This window comes from Helicoverpa armigera, chromosome 7, assembly GCF_030705265.1.
Source record: "Helicoverpa armigera isolate CAAS_96S chromosome 7, ASM3070526v1, whole genome shotgun sequence".
NCBI classification, from domain to species: Eukaryota; Metazoa; Arthropoda; class Insecta; order Lepidoptera; family Noctuidae; genus Helicoverpa; species Helicoverpa armigera.
In genome coordinates, this window is record NC_087126.1 from 1,151,388 (window position 1) to 1,179,312 (window position 27,925).

The window sequence follows — 27,925 nt, forward strand, 5'->3', positions numbered from 1 at the left end:
AATTGGGCGTAAGTAGCACTTGGCAGCGAGTGTCAACAAGGATAAGTCAAGCGTGAGTCGAGCTGTCGGCGGCATGATGGATGCGAACCGTCTCCTGCAGCCCCGGCGTGCTACCGACGTGAAAGGTCGCCGTTTGATCAACCACGAACATCAAGTGGCTTTTTTGTATTTTATTTGGGAATACTGCAAAAATGTGGTACAAAGGTGGGGGCCTTTCTGTTGTTAACCATTATACGCATTATTATTTAACCATGGCTTGGCTATTAGTTAAATAGTACCGAGTATATAATACTGATCATTATGTAATTTCAATTATGTTAGTTTCAAGTTTGTAGGTATAACTTGAAACTAACATAATCAGCTAATCTGACCATTCCACATATGTAGAACATCTTATGCCGTATGTAAAAACTTTTCTGACCCTGTTACTTTTACATAATCTAATACTTATGTGTTATTGTACAGACTTTTGGCAGAAGAAAGGCTATTCAAAAACAAATTAAGCATACGATACTGCACCTATGACGTCTCAGACCAGCCTTAAAAATACTGCAGGGAAGTTATAACTTTTATCGCTTTTCCGCTGTAACAGGAAAAAAGCTAGAATGAAGAATATTGGCGTGAAATTCGATTTTTGGGCGTCAATCGAAACTTGCAGCCTTGCATGTCCATAAAAAAGCTGGTTCTTTTGTCAGCCACTTCTGTTCAGAGTTATAGGTTTTCGTGTTCGGTAGCTTCAGGGTGCTGTACTCTATTTCATACTGACGATGCCTTTTTGACAATATATTGATACAAAGATCGTCATTATCTTCAATCCACACACTATCGCTTTAAGCGGTAAGACCGCCCATTATGTCACCTACTTTAACTGGATTAAGATCAAAAATGTGGTGTACTGTACCTTATAAAGAATATCTATCCACACGCTCATTTTTTAAATATGAGGGGTAATTTATAGACTACAAGCTTTACTATTCCATCGAAAAAGATTAGCATCGACTCTTATCGTCGTTTAAAGTCTTTAGAAAAAAAATTGAAATCTTTAAAGACGAGGTACACCGCAATACAAAGCTAGTACCTTACAGCAAAAGAAACAGATTACTTCAGAGATCATCCACCCCAGTCCGACAGTTTACCTAAAACAAGACAAACTTTAACTAAACAGTATTCATGTTGGACCACAATTAACTGTAGAGGGACTTCACAGTTATGTCTCGAAGCACTTAAGTCATTAGAGAATAACTGCCGTTAACTTGCAAGTTATCCCACTCACTGGGAACTGGGAGTTTAATGTTGAACTCCATTTGTTGTTGTTCTATTGCAGTTTTGACGGGTATAACCTGTGTTGGTAATGGAGTGTAGGCGTGGTGAAATGTTGTTGGTGGATACATTGTCAAATAACGGCCTCAGGTAGCGTTGGGCAGTGAAAATTCGAGGGCAAAACATAGGCCTTATTTAGTATGGTACAAAAATATATTAGAGTTTTAAAAAATATGGAAAATGCATGCAAAAAATATGGTTAATTACTAGCATTTTCCATATTTTTTTGCCCCTTGTATGCCGGTGGCACGGATCCACGTAGACACAATTGACTTTCTACTGTTCTCTTATTAGCAGCATACAAGAGATTAAACAGGATAACTACGTAGAAAGTGCTAATTTTATTTTAAATAAAATCTAAGTTCAAGCCACAAAACTTCTTTACTGACTGGATATGCCTCAATTCTTACTGACTCCCCCTGTATCTTCATACATAACATATGGATTCCTACATTACAAACACATATACATTACATGAGTCTTGAAACCGATGCCGTATAGTTCGAGCATCGCTCCACTTCATTACTAGAGGTACATTCGCCGACATATTTGATTACATCAACATAGATACGGCTTCTATGGAATTTCGTGTCATGTGTTCGTAAAACAACAATGTAGAATTACGTACAGTTTGACCTAGGAAATTAAGGAAAATATTTCTAGACGTGAATTACTTGCTTGTATTCTAAAGAGTTTGGTATCAGGTAGGTCAGAACTTTATAATGTGGTTACAAGTCACGCATATTGCAGACTAAACTACCGGTAGATAGTTGTCCCGATAATTAGCTAACATTTTATTTTCAAGGTAATCGTGAATCTTAACTCAAAACTTTTTGGTCGGTCAGTTACCGGCCGGATACCTGATCATTATAATCATTCATTTCTAACACAAACTATCAAACAAGTCTGCTAGAGCATAAGTACCTAAATAGCCAACTAAGTCTGTCCTGTTTTGTCAGCAGAGGTACACACAACCACCACGAGTTTGCAAGTTGCAGCCAGTCCCGACCTCTGACCCTATTGTGGCAAGTTGCCTTCAGAACGCTTACAGGAACTTTAGATGGCAAGGCTTCGTTAATAAATGTGGAAGCATCTAATACCTATAGCCTAGTTTCTGTTCAGTTTGTGCAGTGTTATGTTGGTAAATTGATGGAATATTAAGTATTTTTTTTTTTTGGGAGGTACCAGGACAACAGATGATGCAAGAAGTTTAATCTTTTGATAGTAGTTTCAATATCGTAGCCTACGACGTAGCTATTTGCTACGAGAATGCGTAGCACATGCTACGAACTAGTATTAAAGTTATCATTTGGTTTCTTAGAACTTATCTAGTACTATATTTCAGGTAAGTCATATTATATTAACTTTATTGGATTCATCAATTGTACATTATTTGTCTAATAAAAAAACAGTAGCCCCGCCAGATATCTTCGCTTTGAAATCGCCCCGAGCCTAAAGCGAGAGTTAAATTGCCTTCCTAAGCAACACAGCTACCGACCCATTGATCAAATGACAAAGGATCTCCAATCTCACAGTTAGAACCGAGACATCCTCGAAATACATCGACATTTACACTGGTTTCCATCAGAAGTCGATGAATCAACACTATCGGGTAACTCGAGTCTCGACTAAATTAATCTATCAAGTAATGCCCAGAGTAAATTGAAACTCAATATTGAACCGTATCGATACTTCAATCCTCGAGTATCGATATTATCGAATGGACTTACATCGGTAAATAGCTTTGTATTTTGTAATAGGAACGGATCTAAAGCCAGATAATGTTAAATATGAAGGGGTTATGTGAAACGATGTCCGTTTAGCTCTAAATATAAGCCGCTTTTAGCTTCGTTAGCGACAAAAGTTCAACATTTTCTGCAGTGGGTTTAAGTTCAAGAGTCTTATGTTGATAGAAAATCTCTTTGATGCGATATATGTCACGGTTCCACCTCTATAGGTCAAAGTTCAACTCGTGACGATGTGGTTGGGGCAACCGCTAACCGCAGAGTGAAAAACTTCACTAATGCATTTCGATAAAGACGTTGAGTTAACCACTTTAAAGAGAACTATTGTTGGATCTGGAAAAGCACTATAAAGCACTGAATTGTTCACTTGGACTTTTTTATCTTTTTGCTTCCAAGTATGTTAAGGTCAGCGCAATGAGGTTACATTCTAGTAGCACAGTTAATAATACAATAGAGTATTCATATTTTATATGCCATATTTTCCCATCAGATTTTTCAAGCCAGTCGGGACCAATTTCCAGGCTGCATATAAACCAGAAAATCTGCCTTAATTTATGCCGAAGGACACACAAGAGTACAAAAAGCTGAAATTGTTTAATTACAACTTCAATTGTTTTCCACTATTACGGTGAAAGAGTATCGTAAGTCTACATAACATGACACCCTACTATGTTGGTACATACCTAGTACCTATATACCTAGGTATATAGCCAATGTCCCCAGCTAACGGTCAGGTGTGCACGGGGCGATAAATACTAGTTTTTAATTGGGCCGCCACTCGCTCGCGGTGTGACACACGGGCTCGCCCTAACTGATAGCGTACCACTTCGTTTTACTACCGTTTTCTTGTTTACTATGTTGCATGCATGTAGAAATGACTCTCGATGATATTTGTTATATATACCAAGACCTGAATGTAAAACTTATTAATTTATATACGTATAGTACCCTATAAACACAAAGTCCTGATAATAATGTTTAACACATTGTTACTATTTCACCCGCAGCCTCCAGACCGGATATTTCGCAGTGTCATGGCCACTATTAATAAAACTCGCGCTCTCAAACATCGAACACAATCTCAGGAGCCATTATTTCTTTGGAATTCCCAAACAAAAGCATTTTTTGCCCACTTTTACAGTCTACTTGTCAGCCTGAAAATGACGTGAAGTTTTATAGTAGCGGCTTCAGAAAATAGGCTTTCGATTGGCAAAAACCTAACGTTACGGTCACTTTGACGGCTTTTAAGGTTAGCCGCCATACTGGGTCATATGGCCACTCGATTTTATAGCGTCTCATGTAAGGAATGTCCGAGATTGGAAACGCTATTTTATTGGCTCATAAATTCTCTAAAATCTTATTTAGCTTTCAATTTCAGAGGTTATGAAAGGTAGACTCACAATATTTCCGGGCTCATAATGTTTCATTTAATTTTCAACTAAATGTAGCGGATATTAAAATGAGACTCTTGTACAGATGCCGGATATTAATACAAATATTAAAGACATCAACATTACTTAGAGAAAGCGGCAAGTTCCCATTAATCATAAGTCAAAATAAATAAAAAGAAATTGCAAAAAAATCCTCACTTTCTCTGACAATAGCAATCTTTTAAACCGAATGACAACACTCGGATTACAGTTTAATAAATTGCTGCTTTTTATTTAACACACAAATTATGAAAAACGTAATGCTTTAGGTGAGAAGGGTCATTCAGGAGCGGAACTGGCTCCCAGAGCTGTTACATAACGTTTTTACATTCAATTTTAAACTCTCTGCTCTTAGGAATAAGAGCTGACTAAAAGAGGATAGCAAGGTTTACGTAATAGTGAAAACATTATGTGGAGGTTACTTCATGATAATATTTATTACTTAGTCGAGTAAAACCTTGCGCCAGAAACACGAATAGAGCCAAGAAAATGTTGGCAGAAACACAATATAAAAATTCGAGTGGACAATGTATATTTTGCAAATTCATTTTTTGTACGAAAGCTGAACTTGAAAAATCTTGCGTAAAAGTTATCATTTATCTTGGCCAAAACGTAGTTTATGTTAGGGCACCGCAAGATTGAAACAGCGCTGAGGCATAACAAAACCTCGCAAAGGGTCGTTCTTTAAAATAAATAAAAACTTAGTAAAAAAATATATGAAAAGCTGCCTCTGAGGTTGACAAATTATTCTGCGTATATAAAGAGAAATATTTTTTGTTTAGGGTTAGATTAAATTACAGGCTTTGATCAAGTCATTTGGTTATTCTTTTCAGTCTTGTCATAACCGAACTTTAGTCCCAAGTACCAACAAAATAATGTCATTCTCTGTGTACATGAAGACTTCGATCTAATGTCTATCGAAGCAAGCTTCAGACTTTAGCTTCAAAAATTCGCTTCAGCAAGTTGTCAAATATTCTCATATCATACGTTGAAAGCCTTTATGGAAGCACTAAAAAGAAAATGAGAGAGCACTATAGTGCTTTCACAAGCATTTTCTGTGATCTTCATTTCTAAAGCTATGATTATCTTAAAATATTTATTATCCTACTCAACATGTTACCTATAGCCTTATTTAATTTAGGTTTCATCAATTTCATTATTACAATCCACGGTTCCAAGTTCCAGGGCGGCATAAACGTTAAGGAATTCACTAACAACGTTCCCGCTAACAAATTCTCTATTGACACTATAATCTTGGCATTCATTCACGTCTTCACACAACACTAGGTATATTAATTTGTCTGATCGCAAATTACATGTTTGTTGACGTTCTGCTAAGAACACAGAGTAATTGTGTTTAGCCTGTCAAATGTACGGATGTTATAATTTAGTTTGGTTTGTATCTCGTTAGTTGAAGGTAGATGGAGCGGAATATTTAGCAGCGACGACTTATTTGTTCGAGCCTGTTTCAGTAATTATGATAGTTGTACTGTAATAAATGGTGTTTAGTATTGTTTATTTATATGTACAGTATTTGATTTATTTGCTTCATAATTACACGTCTTTAATTTTTTTATAGCCATACGTCCAATGATTTACAACACAGTTTATTGATCACTAATTGTGGCTGTATTTGCTATCATCACAAATCAAATATCCAACGCCAATACAACTTGACCGAGATAAACTCGATAGGTGCTAAAACAAGAGCTCGTAAATTGAAATCGTTACTGTCTACTGAAACCGTTTAGGAACAAATAAATCTTTTCCCCAATCACTCTAGGCCAGAGTTATTACAATCACGTATCTCCATTGTCACTTAAATCATGGTTCTTTTCTTTCAATATTCCAGTATTCGGGCCATTTATCCTGGTTGGTATCTCTGACGTCACACTTGGAGACGAATTTATGAGATCGCTCCATTTATTTGGCGAGTAACCGCGGAAGATTGCCTTCCAATTTGTCCCCCTGTCTGCCCAAGTTTGCGTTGACTTTTCAATTTTAGATATTCGCTTCGAAAACTGATACTTAACACGAAACTTGGTATTGTTTTCATAGAATGTGATTTTCCGTGTATTTCACTGGCCAAATACGTAGTTTCAACAATTTGTATCACATAATTTATATCTCATATTTAAAGGGTTAATTACTGGTGGCAACTTTGCAAAATAAACAATAACTTCCAGACCTTTGTTTATCTAAAAACCTAGAACGCTACAAAAGTCCTAGTTTCATTACATCTATCTAACATTATCGATCTTAACCCAACACAAGATCCACTGTCCCAAACAGTTTATTTATCTTCAAATACAACAACGAACACAGCGGAGCAAATGTTCCCAGTAACAGTAAAACCCAAACATTGGAAGATCGAGAGCGTCCAATAAACTGCCTTATAGTCAATCTATGCTCAGTTGACCTAGAAGCAAGGAATACTGAATAGTAAGTGCCTCTTCGTCCGTGAATTTTAATACTGACTACCAACGAGAGAGGCTTGGGTCTCTGTGCCTAAGATATCTATAGGCTGAGATAGTGTATAGAGGTCTAGAGGTGCTATCGTCGAGAAATAACCGCATTTGCATACTCGTATAACTCTGTTTTCTCGCACTAGAGAGATGACGGCAAAAAGCCTTCGTGGTTCGATTCTAGGAGCCTTATCTTGTGAGCGCAAAACCTCTGTCTATTAATTCAGTCTTCAAAGATCATTATACTCCAAAGACATTCATCAGACAAGTCGATATCAATACTTAGTTTTAAACTAGTAATAAAATAGGGTGAGGCTTTTATAATAATATTTAAAAAAGGAAAGTACATAAATGAGTAAAAATATATAGCGTAATATGATTTATGTGTACCACGAAGCAGTTTCCTCTCATAGTTGCGAATAAAACTGAAATAGAAAAAGTAACAAAAGGCTAGAAATGCCGTTGGCTATCTTAGAATATGCTGTGGCACTAAGGGCCTTGCTAGTTTTCACAAAAGTTACTCAAAACTCAACCTTATTCCCTTTGGCATAGAGAAGATATTAACAGTCCAAAACTCGTCTAGGGCGCGATGCGACATCTATGTCGTTACCACTCTTTTACCCGGGCATAAAAGTGTTCTAAAATTCTGCAGGGCAAAATTACTAAAGATTCGTTCGTTAGCTTGTAAAAGTTAGCTTTTTTCACATCGCCTTTACGTTTTATCTTGCCTGAAACATGATGAAACACAGACAGAAAACTGGTAAGTCTGCATCGTATAACAATTCTATACTTAGGTAACTCGCTGATATTATAAAACTGAACAACGTTTTTTAGTTTGAACTTGCGAATCTCAGGAAATACTGGGCCAATGAGGGTTTTCTAAAATGGCAATCCACGAGGTGGCAGCACCGAGTCGTCAGGTCCAATAACTGTCAAAGTGCTTATCTTTACTATGAATAGTGAACGATTTTAGTGTTTTTTTTATTTTATAATTAAAGCACTGCATTATTGTTTTACTATTGCGGTTGAGTAAATAAAAAAAACGAAATCATATTGTGTTAACAAATTTTTCAACAAGCTTTTCCTTAGTACCAGTGACTTTTGCACATTCTCTCTTAGCTCAATTTTTAGTTCGGAAACCTTATTCTGACCGTAGTCCATAATAAAATCAATAACACTTCCAATATAACAGAATTTCAATAAACAATAAGTTCGGCACCTACAATTCCATACTATTTGACAGCTGTTTGGACCAGACGCATACGTGGCGCCACCCGGTGGCAGAAAAAATTTCAAAAACCCTCATTTGAAAAAATCTTGTGGTTTTTCGAAGCCCAATTATCGAGGAATCATCAGCTACTTTTTATCCAAATACGCGGAGTAGTCCCGTGTAGCGCGGGTTATAAACATAAGGAGAGATGCAATTTACGAATTGATTTCAATTTCAAACCATCCTAAACTTCCATCAAAAGATAATACCGGTTCTAAATAAATAGGATATTACAAAACCCCCGACCCAAAAAAAGTATGCAATAATTATGACAAAAGGTTAAAAACGCTAATCCCTATAAAAAGCAAAAAATAACTTTTAACACTACGTAAACTAAATTTTGTCGTGTCGGGGGACCGCTCTAATTCATTACTTTAGATACGTGTTTTTTTTTTAAACGAATGTTGTAATATCATTTTATTTATGTAAGTATTTATGAAGGTAAAAAGCGGTCCCCCGACACGTCAAAATTTAGTTTACGTAGTGTTAAAAGTTATTTTTTGCTTTTTATAGGGATTAGCGTTTTTAACCTTTTGTCATAATTATTGCATACTTTTTGGGTCGGGGTTTTTAAATTTATAATTTAATTTTATTTCATGCTTTTTAAAGGAGCTCCTTAATTTTTCCTTCTTTCATTTAATTTATTTTATCTTAAGATGGGGTCGCTATATGCGATCTCGGCCAAAGGAAGCTGTTTAACAATCCTCATGACAAACTGGCTCTGGGAGAATTGCACAAACTGAAAACAATAAAGATTAACCTTTGGACATTCTAGATTTTCAGCAAAAATATAAATCGGTTTATCCGTTTCATTTCGGCATTTCAGGGTTTCATCCGCCACATCCCATTTCCAGCATTAGGTTCTTGTCAATCAGAAACATGAAGAGAACTCGTCAAGACAAATTCAACGAGCCCAAACTCGATGGGTTTACTAAAAGGCAGTTCAGGGTTACGTCTCCTACCTTCGTGCCCTAACAGCAGACCAGCTCAGTGGTTCCAAAAGACATTAGTGTTTCAAATTTCAGATCCCACATATACTTGCAAGTAAACAGAGCGTGTAACATTCCTATCACATCTAGCAAACGAGCTGATGACCTTGAAGACCTGAACCGATTTCCACCAAACATAGCTAAGAACACTCCCGACTGACATACCTTTTAAACAAAAAAAACCGCATTACAATCGGATCATCCGTTTGGGAGCTACGATGCCACATACACACACACACACACACACACACACACACAGACACGTCAAACTTATAACACCCCGTCGTTTTTGCGTCGGGGGTTAAAAACCAATTACTTGATAGATTCTAAAACCCCATCAAGTGAGCGAGCCCGTACATCGTAAGTCTGTTTACAATGTCCTTTAAGTTTGCTCAGGCGCTGTTTAATTAAAGCCTTAGAACACTATGTGAAGTGGCAAACACATAACTTAAGTCAAGACATGTCGTTTTAAGTCTGATGAAGGAAATTTCCTTCCTTGTATGTGTAGGGATAAGGTCTGATAGTTTGTCTGTGTGTATTATTTAATTTATCTAATAAGTATGGAATGCATTTGAATAGGCGATTTGAATAGGCATTGGTGATAAAATGAAATGTTCTGTCTACTGATGTTCAAAAGTTATTACACTTAAATGGCTGATACACAGTGTACAAATGGTCCGTCAATCTACAAATGTATACTGGTGATAAGTGGCCGCCAAAAGGCAAATACAATAATTTGCACGGATGCTTCCCAACACAGACTGACATTATTATTTTACAAATCAGCAACATTGATCGCAATCAGCATACAACAATAGTGTCTGCCTCCAATAACACACACATGCATAACATTCGTGTGTATGTACATAAATATGTATGTGTTTTGATTGTATCGACGCGTTTCAGTCTGGTCCAATGCTTTGTGGCAACGCACAACCGTGACGAAAGCTCTCACCGTAATGTACTTAAAATAACGAATTGTTCCCTATTGAAAGGCAGTGTAATTACACGAGCTTGCAAAAATACTGCCCGGTAACAAAAAAAATTGAAGCCAAAAATGAAATATAAAACAATTTTCTTAAGCCAACGGATGGGATGTTTCGAAGACTGTTACGAAATTGTTAAATGGAAAAAGAATTTTGCAAAATTAGTTAATTAAAAACTAATTAAAAGTTGTTGATTATAACACGCTATTTTTGGTATTTGTAGCTTCCTTTTGTAAGAATTTGTAAAAGTTACTTAATTAGGTGCCTTTTCCATCCTTTTGTTATTTACAGTCCGCTAAAAATAAACGGATAACGTAAACTATTTCAGACTGTCCTGTATCCTTTTTTAGTTGCTAATGAACATCATATTTTGCTTTAAGTCAATGTTTTTTCAATTCAAAATTAAATACCTTGTATTAAAAAACTACCTGATTTCCCTCGGCTTCACCCGCGTCCCGGAGGTAGTAATTTTGTCTATAATACTCGGGAATAGTGCTGCTTTCCAATAGTGAAAGAAAAGTCGATTCAGTAGTTTTTGAGTATCATTACAAACAAAGTTTTCCTCTTTACTTATATATTAGTACAGATAATCACTTCCTAGGCCTGGCCTGTCTAAGACATCTTACTCCACATACCCAGTGACGCATAACGCCTGGTTATCTACGTAGATGCATTCAATTTTTCTTGAGCGTTTGTGCTCGTCGTCTTTGAGCGTCAAAGCCTTTCGTTTGCAGCACAAACACGCCTCAAATACAACCAATCATCGCGGATTTGTTCGCTATTCTTAGAATTAAAATACGTCATTTTATGAATATTATTTAAGGCAAAAGTGCTGTGTGTACTTATGTTTGATACTCCGTGCAGCGTCGACAGCTGAACGAGTTTTGATGAAATTTGGCAGTTATAGTACTTAGAGCTCATACATAAGAATATATACCTAATACTTTTTTCCAGGTGCGAGTTCAAAGTTCATTCTGTCAGGAAGAGGGTGAAACCATTGGGAAGCCAGTTAGACCCTTTGACTGAATTTTCTTTTCTCTTATGCTGAAAATGCATTGGCAATACTTATTGGCATCTAGCGAAAATCTAACATACATTTTGCAAAATAGGTACCTACTAGTTAATAGTGTTTGGTTGCAGATAACTATTGCGCAAAGACTATCATGAAAAAGTGCTGATGTTTAATTAGAAGACCAATTAAAATTTTCTAATAACATTTACGTACACTAAGCTCTAAATAAAATAGCCAATTTAAAAACCATTTTCATAGATTGCTAGTTTAAAATAAAAGGATCAGGTTTACTCTAGCCAGATACCTAATACCTATATTGCAGAGGTATCATAGAACACACATTTTTTCCTCTATTTCTAAAGCCGTTTGAAAAAGGTCTACTTTTTTTTCATATTTATATTTTATTTGTAGGGTATATACAGAATTCTCGGAACTGTTTTGATGGATTTTGTTTTATTTGACAAACCCAGTTTGCGCCATAAAGCGTTGCAATAAAATATATTTTTCACTTTAGTCGCCATGGACTGATTTAAATTAAATATGGCTCTTAGAATGACAGCCAAAGAGCCTGAGAAAGGACGTAGGCTACTTATCCAGGTGCAGAAAGACATATCGCAAGGTGGATGAAACCGCGAACCTATTTACTTTTCAATAATGTGTTATTTATACAACTTTTTCAGTCTGTTTAAAGTGTAAAAAAATCACATTGAAACCTCAATTTCATAAAATATTCAACAAAACAATGTAACAGTAGAGGTATAATAAATAGTTCTGATTCATAACACAGTTATCAAAATAGGACCGTCCTAGATTCGTTGATAGATTCCATCAATTCCTAATGAGACCGACCTTCCGAAAGTGCCCACAGATTATTATTAATATAGGCACTATATTGTTATGGTACGGCCTTGGAAATGAGCCACGCCAAGAATTATTTAGGTAACTAAGTGATATGTGATCTCCTTAGATTGGAAGTAATTTATTTAGGTATATTGCAAATGCTGTTATCCATTAGGTATGCTTCAATAGTGTCCACTATACCAACTTACAAAAAACCTCAGAAGGTATGAAACTGACACAAATAATTAACTGAAAATAGGCTGAATTACAATTTTACAGAAAGTTTCTACTTTACCCATCAAAATCATGACGAGTTCCTGCGTGTTTAGGAAAGCCACGTTAAATTACTGAAGATCTTTGGCAGTCGTTATAGGTAGTCGGAAGATAGAAATTCTGACAAGCAGATCAGATATTCCGTCATTACCCATAAAACTGATACTCAGCTGTATCCGATTAGAATTGGAAGGTGACCCCAACATAGTTGGGAAAAGGCTAGGCAAATGAGGATCTATGTATTGTGTAATATGCTGATTACGATGCCAAAAGCTAATCACGCCAAATATGGCGCAAAGCGTGCCTTTAAAAGTAGGTATTTGCAATCAAAGTTCCTATATCCCTTATTTACGTACACGGTTCTATACAGATTAGAATTTTCCACAGGCTTGTTAGCAATAAATGGAGCGTGAAAATTTGTTATAACCACAGCAAACTGCCTGTAATAATTCCCTCCCGCAACGTTTTACGTCTACCGAAGAAAATTTATATTAAATATTAAAGAATAAATAAAATTATCACTGCTCCTTTCTTGGGCTATTTTAAAATGAGTGGGAGAACTTTGTTGTAAGTTCATTATTTGGAGCTATAAACAAGAGCCAGCTACCTCTTTCCCTGAAATATTTACAACGTCACTTCCACGAATTTAACCGTATCTTGAAAGCATTATTAAACACGTTATGTTATTACGCAAAAAATATATTCATTCTACCTACCTATGTCTTCCTCCCAAATTCCAAATACATATTCCATAAACAAATGAAAAATTTGTACTTATACATCAATATTAATTTGCTTTAGCTATTTAGGCGCATACTGTTAAAACACACAATTAATTTCACATTTATGAATAGCAATATTAGGTACTTCCAACGATTGGCTTGTATACCCAACTTAAACGCCACGAAAAGGCGTAGTCCTTCGGCCCGCAAAACTAATTAATTAACTGTCAAATCTCATGTTAACTGTGCCAGTTGAAAATACAACAACCATTAGTATAAGTTAGGCAAATTATTTAACTGCAAAACAAATTGAACAGACAAACTTTCAGTTTACAGCCGCAACGGTCATTATGCTAATGAATTGCGACTATTTTCATTGAAATTGGTACCCGGTATCTGCATAAAATAATAAGTTGCTCAAAACTATGAGTCCCTTTTGTATTTGCAACGAAAACAGTCTCCCATTACAAATACATTAAAATCTACGAACGAAATGTAATTTGCTTAAAGCTCATCATCGAAAAAGTTTTCTTTTTAACTGAAAGACCACGTAGGCTGTTCCACTGGTTATCGATAAAGTGTCAGTTAGTTATCCGATAATGAATGCTTTCTACCAGATCTTTATCTGCTTATAATTTTTCTTTTCTCTGTCAGTAACCGGTAAAACTGGCCTTGAAAGTCGTACCTATGCAGTGCACCGCCTCTTTTCTACAACCTAGATTCAAAAAAAATAGAGCTAACTAAAATAAATCTCCAACCAAATGCCAAAGCTGAAAAAGTACGCAGTTGAAACGAATACTGGCACAAAAACCTTATTGCCGTTTAATCTTTTTTCTCTACAGCCAACTCGAAGGCCTAGACTTTCATAGACAAAGGCCATTGATTGTGAACTTGAAAATGGCATAGTACGGTAAGCTTTGCAGTGCACGAGAGGTGGATTATGTCTGAGAGACACTTGAGACGAGATCCCCCTTTTAGCCAGATATCCTGTGCTTATACCATGGCCATATGTGTCACATGTCACTTTGTGTAGGGGAGGGAGGGGAGGTAAGCAAATGCATGGTCCTGTTGGAATTGGTGGGTAATTAGTTAAATGAAGGTTTGGTGGTGACTGCTCATGTTTTGAGGAATAATTGTCAAGGCTGTTTGAGATTGTTCAATAAAATCAAATGCCTTGTTTCTGCACTGCGTAACTATGAATATGATAGATCCTGGCTAAAAGACTACTAACCTTCATATCCTGAAGACCAAGACTTGTGATGAATTAGCGGTCGTACCCCATAAGTCCTAAACTGCAGGCTTCCCAGCTCATTATTACCTTCCCCAAAGTTCTGCTTAGTCTCAGAAGGAAAGTACGAACGTTAATATCCACATTATCGCCGTCAAACGTTCCGGAACGCATAACAGCGTCATGGCTGATGTACTAAGCTATACCTTCGCTTCTTAAAGCGGACAAAGGCACCAGAGGACAAGGAAATCCATTGAAAATCCTATAGGAATAAAGTAAAGAGGTGCTACTACTTTTTTGTACAAAAAGTTTCGTCTTCGGTCTTTGTGTCCTTGGGACAACTTGTTAAATTATAGCTTCATTTATTCCTTAGAGACCTTGAGCTTTTAGTCTAATGAAATCCGATTCGGCCTTTTTAAGCGAATTTCGTATAAAAGGACCAAATTGGATGATTAGTTTTCTTTTGGTAACGGTATAAAGACGGTGGCTATATGTGGGTAGGTACACAATTTTACTAAATGTCTGCCGATACCAATTTTGAATGTTGACGAGTTGTCGAAAGAAATGGGTATCCAAATAGATTGGTAACAGCTCAGCAACTCACTAACAAGCTGCTGACCTTCCACACATCGGCAAACAGGGATAATAAATAAATAAGCTATACGGCCTACCTTTTACTTACAACTACCGTACTCCAGCGACCCAATTCATCCTTAATTGAATCGACTTCAGCCAGCCTTTGCACAAATTGCCTGTTAGAGCTCTCACTTAAGTTTTTTTCAGTTCAAATACACTAAAAGCTACGATTATTTCGGTTCACGAACGCTTCAAACCTTAGGTACGAATTAACCCTCTGCAACTGACGTGGTCAAATTTTTACAATTCAACTGAGGTGGTAGTACACGAGACACCACTTCAATTGCAAATATTTTTGTAAAATTAAACTATACAGCTAACTTATTGATATTTATTAGATTTATAGCTTATTTTAAATGTTAAATTAACTTGGAATAAAAAAAAAGAAAACGTACTTTCAAAATTAAACAACTTTTATTTACTTATGTCAAATCAGTCTGAAAAATTCTACTAAATCATTTATGAACTAAAAAAAGTAAAAAAATCAACTTTTTCAAATTTTCAATTACATATTTTAAAAGTTCACAATAATATGAATCAGTGTTGAAAAAATGAGATACATTCGTTGGTCAAATTATAAACTAGGGTGATTCAAAGTCACACCTTTTTTTGGCAATTATCACATAGTGGCTTAGAGAACTGAAGGCAAATTGGCTTCGAACAATCACAGCAACGATACTTGGTTTGTCTTTTTATTTCAGTTGGAAAAATATAACAAAATGTTTTGTCACGTGGAACAAATCGAACTACCGGAGATGGAGGGACCCCATCCATGCCTAAAACTCTTCTTCACGTGAAATGGCGTCATCTTCATCGTGTTCGGTTTCAGGATCGAAACTAATGGATCTCCATCTTTATCATCAATACCTAACACTAAAGGCATCGTCACTTTCCTGTTACAGTTAGTTCAATATTTCCCCTTCATGTCTCTGGAGAGTTCCAGCCGATGTTCTTTTACGAGCAGAAGTCTCTGGTTTAGGGTTGTTGCTTGAGATGTCCATCTAAAAACTTGTTCGGTACTTAACACCAGTTAGCTTGGCATTCAAGTTAATTGATAAGTAATTAAAATATTAACGTAATATTTCAGGAAATTTGGAAAATAATACTAAAAATGAATCATTTAAACTAGGTTACTGACGTGGTAGTTTAGGAGACACTATGAAGATATAACCATTTGACTGAGGTGGTAGTCTCGTGGAAACTCACCTTGACGCTGACGTGGTAGTCCCGTGGACACTTTTCTTCCTCCACGCTAAAGTAAGCTCACTGCGACCGCCCCCCGCACACTGACCGACGCGCGAGCCCTTTATAGGAAGGTACTCGAAGAGCTGGCGCACGAATTTGAAAAAATGACGGTAAAAAACTTGATTTTGTATTTTGCGGTGTCTGTGGGACTACCACCTCAGCTGCAGAGGGTTAAAGCGGAAAGTCAGACACGACTTCGTGATCTTTCCAATTAAAATAATTGGATCGTTGTTATCAGGTAAAGTTCAAAGGTATTGTAGTCTCCACATAAATCAAGGTTAATCAAACTCAGATCAAAACGCAATGCAGTAAATACTTACGTAAGTTCGCTAAATGCGGATGTCCACAAACTACACAACACACGCCGAAAATATAATTACAAACAATAGTACAGCACTGGCCGATCAAACAGAAACACTAACAAACAACTGGAATTTTAAAAACAGAAATAAAATGGAACACAAGTTTGAATTCGAATTGTTTTGAATATTGCACTAGTTCGGGAAAGATCGCGGGGTTCGCAGCGGAGCCGGCGCGCGACAGGCGGCCACAGTGCGGGCGAAACGCGAACTGGAGATTGTTTCCACGAGGGACGCGGGCATTGGGGTGAAAATAGGGTGAAGCGGGGGCGAGCCGGCAACCGACTTGAATGGACCGGCTACGCAACGCATGACGGTTTTCCGACCGACGATCACAGAACGCTCCCCCGACGTGCGCAATGAATGTTTCTCTAATTATTACGGGTTGGTATTTCGAATGTTTTCTTCTTGGCCAGCAGCGAGAATGTCGGAGATAACGATAATGACTTTGAGAAACGTAAAATAACAAACTTTAGAACGACATGGGTTCGTTTAATAAGTTCGACTCAAGAAAACAGACATTACAGCCTGAGAGGCTGTAAGCTTAATGTTATATTATTCTCACGACCTTCATTTGTTGGTTGTATTTGAATATTTCCTTTTAAATGTTAAGTTATTCCTAACAATTTGCAGAAAGGGATGCCTGCGTACTTCGTGCAAAACATCCTCGTTGTTTGACTTCTAGGGAAATACGTTTTTGATAATGATAAATGAACTCTGAACTTTGTTAATTATATTTAGAAGTGGCTCGTGTTAGGTACCCAGCAGGCACCCATGTTAGGTCGCTGTTTCGTTGCCAGTATCTGAGTAGGGCTCGACAGACATTGTCGACGGCCTGTCACGAATATGTTCCACTAATGTGTACCATTTAACTCTTTATCGCGTGGGAAGGTGTAATCAAAATGATATGTTGAACTTTAAATCGTGTGAAATATAACGTCTTGCTTCGTTTATATTAAATACACGGCGGTTAAAGCTCTGGTTAAGTTGTTAATTAGTTTGTTACAATGTTAACATTTAAACTAAGCCATGTGGGTTGAGCAAATGCCAAGACCTTAGGCATGTTCTGAAGTACCAAAAGCAAAATTTGCTGGTGGCTTATGGTTATGCAACCAGCAACTGACGCTTATATAGTTTCTCATATTAGGTAACGATCAGACCTAAGGTGACATGTAGATAGACCATTAACTTTCAGACAAGGGGCAGTCTTGTAAAGGTTTCTTAACATTACGGCTGGCTGAACTCACACACTCACAGTCACGCTAGCAAGCCAGTTGTAGGCAAACATTACCCCTAAAAATCTTAAAGTTAACTACCCAATCAAGCTAAAACCCCCACTCAGATTTCTAATCCCATTATAACAACATAACAACCCATTAAATTAACGCCGAGCAAAAACAAAAGCTCTCGGCGCCATTCATTATCCATTTAAAAAAATAATTCCCGCCAAATATTTACTAGAGAGGCTAGTGGGGGGCAAAGAGCAGTATTCAAATGAATTAAAATCGATAATGAGTACTCGACTAAATCTAGACGGCGCGTCGGGACGCGTACCTAGGGGCTGTGCACCGCAGATACTGAGGGGCGCAACACCCTCGTAAATTGCACCCTCTTACTAGATTAGGCGCTTTGTTTCCCGCTCTAAATACTACAAGTGTGCCTATAGAAGCTGTCTATACAAATATTTGGACGTAAGACCTACGCAAAGATTCATGCCTACAATTTTAATAAGGGTTTTTATTAAGGGTGGGTCTTGTTTTATCAGCATTGTTTGTGGATCGGTCGATCTGTGAAATGTGAAGCAGGATTTTTTAAAGAAATAAATCTTGACTTCTTAACTCAATATTTCGATGATCCTACCCTTTTTTTTACATGGATTGGTAGTACATACTAACTTCTCATAACAGGTACCTAATATCCATGTATCGTTTTCAATCAACTCGATACCGATAATCCCCAACCCAGCTATATTATTGAACCTACATTACAATATTTTACAATGCAAATAACCGGTTATTTTTTTGCTCAATAGCACTAGTAGCCAAACTACAAAAGGGATAAAGTTACGTTTACCCCTGTTCAAAAAACAGGTTGAAGTTAGACCGGTTAGGATATGAATCAGACATTTTGTTAATCAATGCCATCTGTCGATTGAACACCGCGGTTGGCTTCATACACAGGTGCAAACTTGGTGCAAATAATTCGCTCCGTAGGGAGATACAAAACGTGGTTCGGAAATCGTCGTTCAGCGAAACATAGGATAGTCTACTAGCGCCACGCGTGTGATTGTGGAACTAATCAATGATGGATCCGCGTTTATTTTCATAAAAAACTTATTGTGCGTAAGTATTATGTCTGTTTTCTAAAAAAACTATTTTAAAAGCCGTTAACCATTTGCACCTGTTCGTAGGTAAAGTATCACTGTAAATACAGGTGACATTACAGATGGAATTCAAAAAGGTATTCGTAACCGGAAATCAGTGGGACAGGAGAGAAGCTTCTTTGTGTATGATCTCGGCAGCTGGACTACTTTACCCCCACGCCATGGTGTTTTTTTCCTAAACCCAAATAATAAAGTACCTACTCTGTGCCTAAACCTCAGATTTGGTAGGTATGACATATTAAAAGTAAAATTTTATTAAGACAGAATAAATACCATCTGAATAGTTAAGTATTGTAATTGAAACTACTAACAGATAAGTTATAAAAAACTGTGTCTATTCGCGGTGCCTCACCTCTGCCTTGAACAGAAACGCGAGCTCCGCAAAAACGTTTAATTACTGCATTGTGCAGGAGAAAAATATGACGCTTGGGATGAATATACCAGTTTTTGTACCAGTACGCTGTACGCTTGTGATATTCACTGTTTAAGAAAATCACATGTAAAATTAAAGTAAATCGTAGAATTGATCTTTATAAAATATATAACGCTTGATGAATTACAAATAATTGCAAAAAAATAAAGCTGCTCACTGCTAAGTTTGCGCAGTAACTAAACGTTCACTTCGTTATGAGTTTTCTCAGCCGCTGTGTCTGCTGTTTGGTTTATCAATTTATTATATTTTAGTACTGTGGAAATGTGTTAAAAGTTATTATTTTGCTTAAAACTAATTCTGGATAATAATTCTGATCTATATCATCAGAAAAGGTGAGCTATATGACGCATTTATCGTAGGGGATGTAGGTATTCCACAAAAATAACGTTTCACCTTTCGTTTTGTAATAACATTTTTATCGATCTTTAGTAAATAACCAAAATACTGATGATTATGTCATCACTGTAAATTTTATTACTTGTATTCTCTCTTTTGCCCCACATTGATTTTTTTATTTCAGGTTATTATCGACCTGTCAAGAAGACATTTTTTTCGTGAAGCTGTACTTGCAAAATTCGCAAAATAGGAGACGAAAACCCCTTTAAGTTTTCAAATTTCATATCGAATCTGCCACCAATAGTAAGTTTGACTAACTTTCATTAATTTTACATGCAAAAGTGCGTAATAAATCTTTACAGCAAATTATTTGCTCGTCGAGGTGTGTAAGTAAACATTTTGCTAATTCCAGCGATAGGAATGTTTTATTATTGTAAGTTATTGATTGCGAGGACTGACTGGTAGCTTTATACTCTCTTATAGTTCTGTAAAAGGTGTATTGTTGAAGTGCAATCACGAATATTATGTGTATAACCTCTAAACGATTACAATGTATTCAGTATCATATGTTTCTGTCACGCCCAGCTGTTTAGATATGTAGCTCATGCAAGGTTAGATTTAGATTAAACTTCGACATATTTGAGTGATGTTTCCAGAGATTACTACTTTCAAATGGAGCATTGTACATTGTGTTGCACAGATAAGTGGAAATAAACTTTGTATTGTCAACACATAGCTGTGTGAATAGTAAGCAGTGTTTGCTTATGCTTGTTCACTAAATAATAACTAAGTTAGTCATTACATCGTCCAAATAAGGCTGGATCTATGATTTAATTATGAATAAAATTTAATTTACAAACTTTTTCACTTAAAATGTAATCAAACAAGTCTAAATAATGTAATAAAACTCACAAAATGAACAACTAAAGATTAAGGGCTGAGAGAAAGGAATCTTATTTCCGAGTGGTTCAAAAGAATAACGCAAGCATAACATCCAAGTAGCCAAGGTGCCCGAAGTTGCTAACTGACCTTCAATGCTCATTTACGGGTGAACTGCTGTTCTTAAGTAACAAGAGCCCAAATTATTTCTATGTAATGTACTACAATTTTATACCTATAGTAAATATCAAAACTTTGCCATTTACATGATTTTTTTTTATTTAAAAAAAGTAAAGTCAAACGTTTTCATCAAACTTTATATAAATCTAGACAATGATTTAGCATAAAAATGTGCAAAGTCACAATTTATCTTGAATTTTGTGCCTAATAAAGTGATAATTTTTATGATAACCAGCAATATAATACTAATTTTGCCTCCTATTAGCTAAATAAATTGATAGTCATGTGTAATTGATATTGATTGGCAATGACTATGAAAAGTGTTGTATTTATGACTTCTACAAGAATTAAAAATATATTTGAATTCAAGCACAGCAGGTCATTTCTATACATAGAGTGGAATTTTATTTCAGAGACACAAGAAGTGCCTATTCCTTCACAGACCAATCCACAGCAATGTTTTCTCTCTGCATTTAGTTAAAAGTTAAGGCTATCTAAACTAAAAATATGGAGAAGAGCATCTATTTTTGGTAGTTTGTATAGTAGCCTACTGGACTATTTGAAAAATATTTCACTATTTGTTAGCTGCCCATCCCCAAGTAAAATAGGCTATATTTTATCTGGCTACTAAAAGTATTTTTTACAAGGTGAAACCACAGGAAAGAGCTAGTCAATAATATTGGGGTCAATACAAAAACAATGCTTTATATTTATTGGACTATGCTAACTTTACAAATCCTATCATTGTTCACACTACAGTAGCCCTTATAATAGTCAAACATGTCTTCAAGTTGGTATAGGTTAATGTATTTACACATAAACATAGATAATACTGGTTTCTTAACACTTAATGAAAATATCAAACAGTTTTCTGAAGGCCAATGACAATAATGTAAATAAGTTATTAATTGCTGCATACTGTGAAGCTGAATGCCTTGCATACATTGTATCTAAGTACATAAGAACAAAGTCACGTATTTTTCCCATGGGTATTGACAGAAATAGATAAATTGAAGTATGTAATATCTGTGGACTATGTAGATTTAACATTTCTGTTACTTCATACATTGGAGGGCATTTAGGCAAAGAAATAATTTTTATATCATCCAAGCAACCACTTTTATATCATCCATCTATATATTGTGTTACCATTTCATTAAAGTTGTCTCAAAAGGGCTTCAGCGTGTTGGCTTCGGCCCCACGTTCGCTTCCCGGGACTATAGTCCCGAGGTAAGGTAGACACATACAAATAAAGTTTTTTGTTTACTTGAATGTGCAAATCTCAGGAACCATTGGTCTGATTTGATAAAGCCAGTAAAACAGCTGACATAATCTACTCAGAATATATTCATTCAGGTTCAGCCAGAAACATTCAAACTATCTGTTTATGGCCAAACTCATTTTAAAAAAGCAGATCTTCCGGTATTATATGATAAAGTAATCAGCGTAAACACCCAATTAAACTAAACAGTTAACTATAATTCCACAGATTACTTTATCAGTACTTTTTTAGGCTTGTAGGTTTCAAGGGCCAAATATGAGTGTATGTTTGAGTCCAGTATAAGTCTCAAACAAGTTGAAACAAGTCATATTTCATAATATTTTATCAGAAATAATCTCCATCTATTATTTCTATGTGTTTAGTCGGTGAGATATGACATAATATAATATTACTGAAAAACTGTTTATATTCAACTAACCAAAATGATGTGTCTTCTTAAATATGTAGAATAGATTCTTTCTGTATCAGTATGTATTTTGTCTAAAATTAACCAACACTTTTTGTATTGAACAATAACTGATTCTAAGACATTCTTACAAGTTAATGAGCTTATTAAGAACTTAATTGATATCATGTTTCATGTTGAAATATGGATTGGTACTAATTGGTAATATAAATAATTTCATGAGGAAAGTAACAGAACAGAAGGCTAAATAAGATGTGTGTGTCAAAGATGTGTACTTACAAGTACACATTTGTAATAGCCACTTATTGACTCTTTTATTGAATTGCTTTTACTTCTGTTTTTAGAAAGCTGGTGAAACAGCTTCAGTTTCGTTTCTAATGCAGGCAACTGCACTCTTATTACTCTGTTAAAAAAAATTACATACAAATTGCAAACTCAGAAACCTGAAATCAGCACTATCTACCTATTGATCTTGATGAGAATGAGCCATTTAAAATACCGAAGTTATATTAAAATTTTTAAATCAATTGGACAGGGTGGTAGAACGATGCCTCGCTGCAGCAAACGCACACGGAGCGGCGCTCCCGCGAACGGGGGCGAAGTCCTGCCGGGGGCGACCGCCATCGACGAACACCATCACCACAAGAGATCTAGAAATAGCAGGTAAGGGAACCAATCTAATATGTAGTTTCATTGTTATAACCATTTCAGAAATGGGCGGTTTTGGTAATATTTTGTTTAGGAGTCCAAAATCGTTATTTTAAGGTATGCCCCACATTCTTTGCACTGATTATTTATTTCCTTTCCCTTTTATGTCCTTATCAGATTGTTGCTGAACAGTTCTTATGTATTAATTTATTAATTTCAGTTCACGTCGACATTCCAAATCAGAAGACACAAGTTTTAGCGTAAAGAAATGTTTAGCATGGTTTAAAGAATACACAACAGTTACAGAACCAGATGTTTTAGGTGAGTACAAACATTCTACAATTTAAGTCCACCTTTCAAACTTATCCCAATAATATTAGTATAGTTCTCGCCAAACTTTATGTCGCTTTGCGAAACATTGCGCGAGTCGCTAATTATAAAACCATTGTTTTGTTACTACAGGTCCAGAAGGCATGGAAAAGTTCTGTGAAGACTTAGGAGTGGATCCAGAGAATGTTGTTATGTTGGTCATTGCATACAAAATGGGGGCAAAACAAATGGGCTATTTCACACAAGAAGAATGGTTAAAAGGTAACACATTCATTTTCATTCTTCTTTGTACATATTTTACAGTTTTTCTTTTGCGTGATGACCAAAACAAATCAAAAATCATTTATTCAAACTTGGCTGCAAAACAGCACAAAAAATTACAAAATACAGCCCCCAAAACGCCCATCTTTCACCACTTCCTACGTTTTTTTAGCTGGGAAGAACAACAGCCTCCCCAGCAACACAATGTCTGGCCAAAACGATAATGATAAAAAAATCATGCTAAGTTATATTGTTTGTTTATTTTCAGGTCTAACAGAGTTACAGTGTGACAGTGTGCACAAATTGCAGAACAAATTAGAATACCTTCGCAGCTTACTCAATGATCCATATATTTTTAAGGCTATTTACAGATACTCCTATGATTTTGCTAGGGTGAGTACACACTTTACCTCTTTAAATTAAGTCCTATGTAAAGAACTCGAGAGACATGGAAAAAATACCCAACAAACATGGTAATTGGGTCTGGTTTTGCTCTTCAGGTACCCTAGAAACTACTAAGTTTAGTCCTAGTGTTTTACACAAATACATACTTTGCTCGTTATAATTTTCCCCTATTTATTGTTGCTAAAAAAGATAGATAGGCCAAATTCAAAATGTGACCAAATCGGTTCAGAGATTCTCTTGTTTTAGTGAGAATACAGTACAGCAATTCATGTTATTTATTTGAAATAATAGCCCCATACTTTCCGTATTCCCCAGGACAAAGACCAGCGTTCCCTAGAGACGGGCACGGCGCGAGCACTGCTGGGCGTGCTGCTGCCGCGCTGGGCGCTGCGGCCGGCGCTGGCCGACTTCCTGCAGCGCGGCCGCTACCGCGTCGTCAACCGCGACCAGTGGTGCAACATCCTCGAGTTCAGCCGCACCGTCGACACGCAGCTCAATACTTATGATGCTGATGGCGCTTGTATGTATATTATATGTTCTTTCTTGGCTGTCCTTGTCAATATATTTTGTTCCTAAGACAAAATTGTTAGAGTAAAGTCTGTACTAATATGTCTTATGAACACCAAAGTTTGTATGTATGGATGTTTATTCCTCTTCTACCTAAAAGTTTCTGGATGTATTTTGATGAAACTTGACAATAATGTATCAAAAAACATGTAGGCTACTTTTTATTTAGATGCGGGAAGTTCTCTGGGGAATCAGGTAAAACTGCTGGCAAAAAGCTAATAGAATAATATAAATGTTGCTTCAAAGAGTCATCAAGCATATGAGAAATCCTCTAAGTTGGAAGCATCATGCCAAACAGCTGAGGATGAGACTATCTCAACTGTCTCAGCTGTGAGGAGATAGTTGAAATAGTCTCATTCTCAGCTGTAACGATATTGAGCTTGCACACAAGATCGAAAGGAGTGGAAAACCTTCTGTGAGCCCTATATCCCTGATTATATAGATATCATCATCATTCTTAAATATTGATTTCCTTGTTTCCAGGGCCGGTGATGCTGGACGAGTTCGTGGAGTGGCTGCGCGGCGAGCGCGCGGGCGACGCCGCCATGCCGGCGCACAGCTGAGGCCCGCCGCCGCCCTAGTCGCCCCAGCCGCGCAGGCGATGATACAAGATAGAGTGCTCATGTGTACCGTGTTGTGTGTGATCAGTGTTTCTGTGGATAGTGCCGGATCAATCATATATCAAGAATGACATGTGAAATTGTTTCCAGACTTACAAAATAAATATTGTTATTCATATTTTAGTAAATGTAACTGGGTTCTTACCTGGGTTCCTGCTCTAAATATTACTATGGGCTTGCACTCGCAAAATCCGGCACTGTGGAGCACACAATAGTGGCAGCAAATGAAATGTAAGGCCTGAGCAGTAAACAAGTACCTGTGTGTTTTAATTTCATTTTATAAAGCTGAATAGTATGATTGAGCATGCAAATCTCAGAAACTACTGGACTACTAACTAGTGTTAGATGGCCCATTTATCGTTTGAACAGCTTAGAACTGGCGGAAGCTAGTGTAAGCAAAATAAAAATCAATACTGCCACTTTAATTCAAAATTATCTTGCCATAATTAATGTACTGCTAATCTGCTTGGTCTTTACAACTTTTGTTGTCCTGAATATGAAAATACTTGTACACATTAGCACTCCATTAGTTGTCTAATCTGTGGAAAGTATAGTTGAAGTTGACTATACAATGTGAATAGGAAGTATATGCAGAGTGGAAAAGACTTGATTAGGAATGGAAGGTCTAAATCAATGTGATGAAAGACCTGGGTTAGTGAATGGTTTAGAACGGACATTGTTGCTCTCTCACAACATGATGCTAAGTGAGAAACTTCTGAAAACCTCCTGTATATGTAGACATGACACTGATAACAAAAATATGTGTATTTGTTTATATTTTGTGTTGTATGCACAAGTGATCAAGTCTTTGATTGGAATGTTTTTATAAAGCTTGTTATAATTAACCAAACAAAAAGTTAATAAAACAAGTTATTGCATGAAAATCGTGAATATATCATTGTCATGTCTATGTACTTGTAAGCCTTAAAATTATACCAGATTATACTGTTAGTTAACAATTTACAAACTCACTCGCTGAACTAGTATATGATACTTGAGCCATAAGGGGTCTGTAATATGTAATTTATTGACAGGGAATATAAATTATTACGTGAGTAATATTTATCGCGGGCGATAATCGCATATTGAACTGTTATCAAGCGGTTTTGTTTAAAACCTGTGTGTATGAACTTTATGTCCTGCTTTGTACTCTAGCGTTGTCCCTTATATTCGTTTATCCTCGATTTTTTTTTGTTTATGGCACTACAAAAAAAGATTTTGGTTTTTTGTTCAACAATGCTAGTGTAGAAGGCATTCTGCCACTTATGCCAAATTGTGAAAATGAGTGAGAACATTTTTGTGTGTTTGTTTGGCCCGTTGTCGTCCGTATTAATGTATTTTGTTTCATTCATGTAATATGAAAATCTCGTGTATAGTTAGTCGCGAGTATGCATGATAATGTAAACTATTTTCTTTTTTCAATTTTGAAAAGAATAAAACAAGCCGGTATTGTTAATAAACAAATTTAGTTTTTCTTTGTTCTAACAAGTTGCATTATGCCCTTATGACTATTCTTTCACTTTATTTATGCAAAGCATGCTGCACTTATCCATTAACATTATTTCGCACATTTTGTAAATATAACATTACTTACGCTATTGGTTGACCACCCGAGGAGCTTCATACATCAATGGTCAGTACATTCTATTGTATTTTATATTATGTATTATTTGTCTTATTAACTGGTAGGTATAAGTTCATGTGTATATTTTTAGCATTTACTTTAGATGTATGTATATTATGATTACCCGATGCTCCTCTTAATATAAAACGAATATATATTTGAAGTATGCAATCTCATTATCTATGAAATCTGTTGAGACATTGAATATTATATTAATTTGCCCACCGAACGTTTATTATTATGTTTGCAATAAAACAGTACAACAGACAAGGAGATGTGAACTTTGAACAGGTTATGTGTATATTTATTTTGTACCAGTAGCTAATACTTGGTGGGATTAGTGTAATGTATTGCAATTCAATGAAAAGCTTATACTGTCAGGTATCTGCTTCAGATGGCCTTTCGACTGATTTTAAACACAAGCCTAGGATAACTGTAATTTGAATGTGCGGTGAACATCTCTGGTGTTCGTCTAACAACATTCATCTTCCTTTAGCAATAAAATATGTTTAGATAGAAACTTCAGCTATTTATGTATAGTATCATTATATTAATAAGTTGGTAACATAAGTGGTTATTTTTGTAAAGATACTTAGACTAACGCTAGACATGTGTCGCACATTTAACTAAACTGAAAATAGAATAATCCATATACACCACAACTAGACTGGACTGCCGAGGCCACTTCGAATCATGTTCCAATAGACTAGGTCTACGTCTAGTCTAAACACTAGGTTTAGGTGTAGATATCGTTTTATATAAGAACGTGTAGGTAGTATATTCAAATTCTCTGATTGTAAGTAAATGATTTCTCTGTAAAATACCGTGTATCCAAAATTATCGCAAATCGTTTAGGCCATTGTAACGGAGGTTATTACATGAGGAATAAATAAAATAATTTCAAAGTGAATTGTGTTTTGTTTACCATTTGATTTGTTCATTGTAATTTTGTGTAACTCTGCTCTTATTAAACTATTTGATTACTGAATTTGAAGTTTTCCTTTTATCAAAATGGCAATATCTGCTGCTATGCGGTGACCAAATGTGACAA

At 36.1% G+C, this 27,925-nt stretch overlaps 2 protein-coding genes across 5 annotated transcripts in view; one reads left to right on the forward strand and one right to left on the reverse strand.

The window, feature by feature from the left end:
- Positions 1 to 16,751, reverse strand: part of LOC135117104 (uncharacterized) — a 219,203-nt gene extending 202,452 nt beyond the window's left edge. For all 3 annotated transcript variants that reach the window (XM_064035538.1, XM_064035539.1, XM_064035537.1), the window contains exon 1: positions 16,482 to 16,751. The gene's annotated coding sequence lies outside the window, so the exon portion shown is untranslated. The remainder of the gene's footprint in view (positions 1 to 16,481) is intronic.
- A 2,734-nt stretch (positions 16,752 to 19,485) lies between these two features.
- On the forward strand, positions 19,486 to 27,784 carry LOC110383077 (DCN1-like protein 5). 2 transcript variants are annotated; one of them, XM_021343798.3, is made up of 8 exons: positions 19,486 to 19,668; positions 19,857 to 19,975; positions 22,955 to 23,082; positions 23,288 to 23,388; positions 23,530 to 23,658; positions 23,927 to 24,051; positions 24,379 to 24,583; positions 25,114 to 27,784. In XM_021343798.3, exons 3-8 carry the CDS (start codon positions 22,967 to 22,969, stop codon positions 25,191 to 25,193), a joined length of 756 nt encoding a protein of 251 aa, XP_021199473.3. In that variant the 5' UTR covers positions 19,486 to 19,668; positions 19,857 to 19,975; positions 22,955 to 22,966; the 3' UTR covers positions 25,194 to 27,784. The 2 variants fall into 2 exon arrangements, with proteins under 2 accessions (XP_021199473.3, XP_049703588.2); XM_049847631.2 differs by lacking the exon at positions 19,857 to 19,975.
- The last annotated feature ends 141 nt before the right edge of the window (positions 27,785 to 27,925 follow it).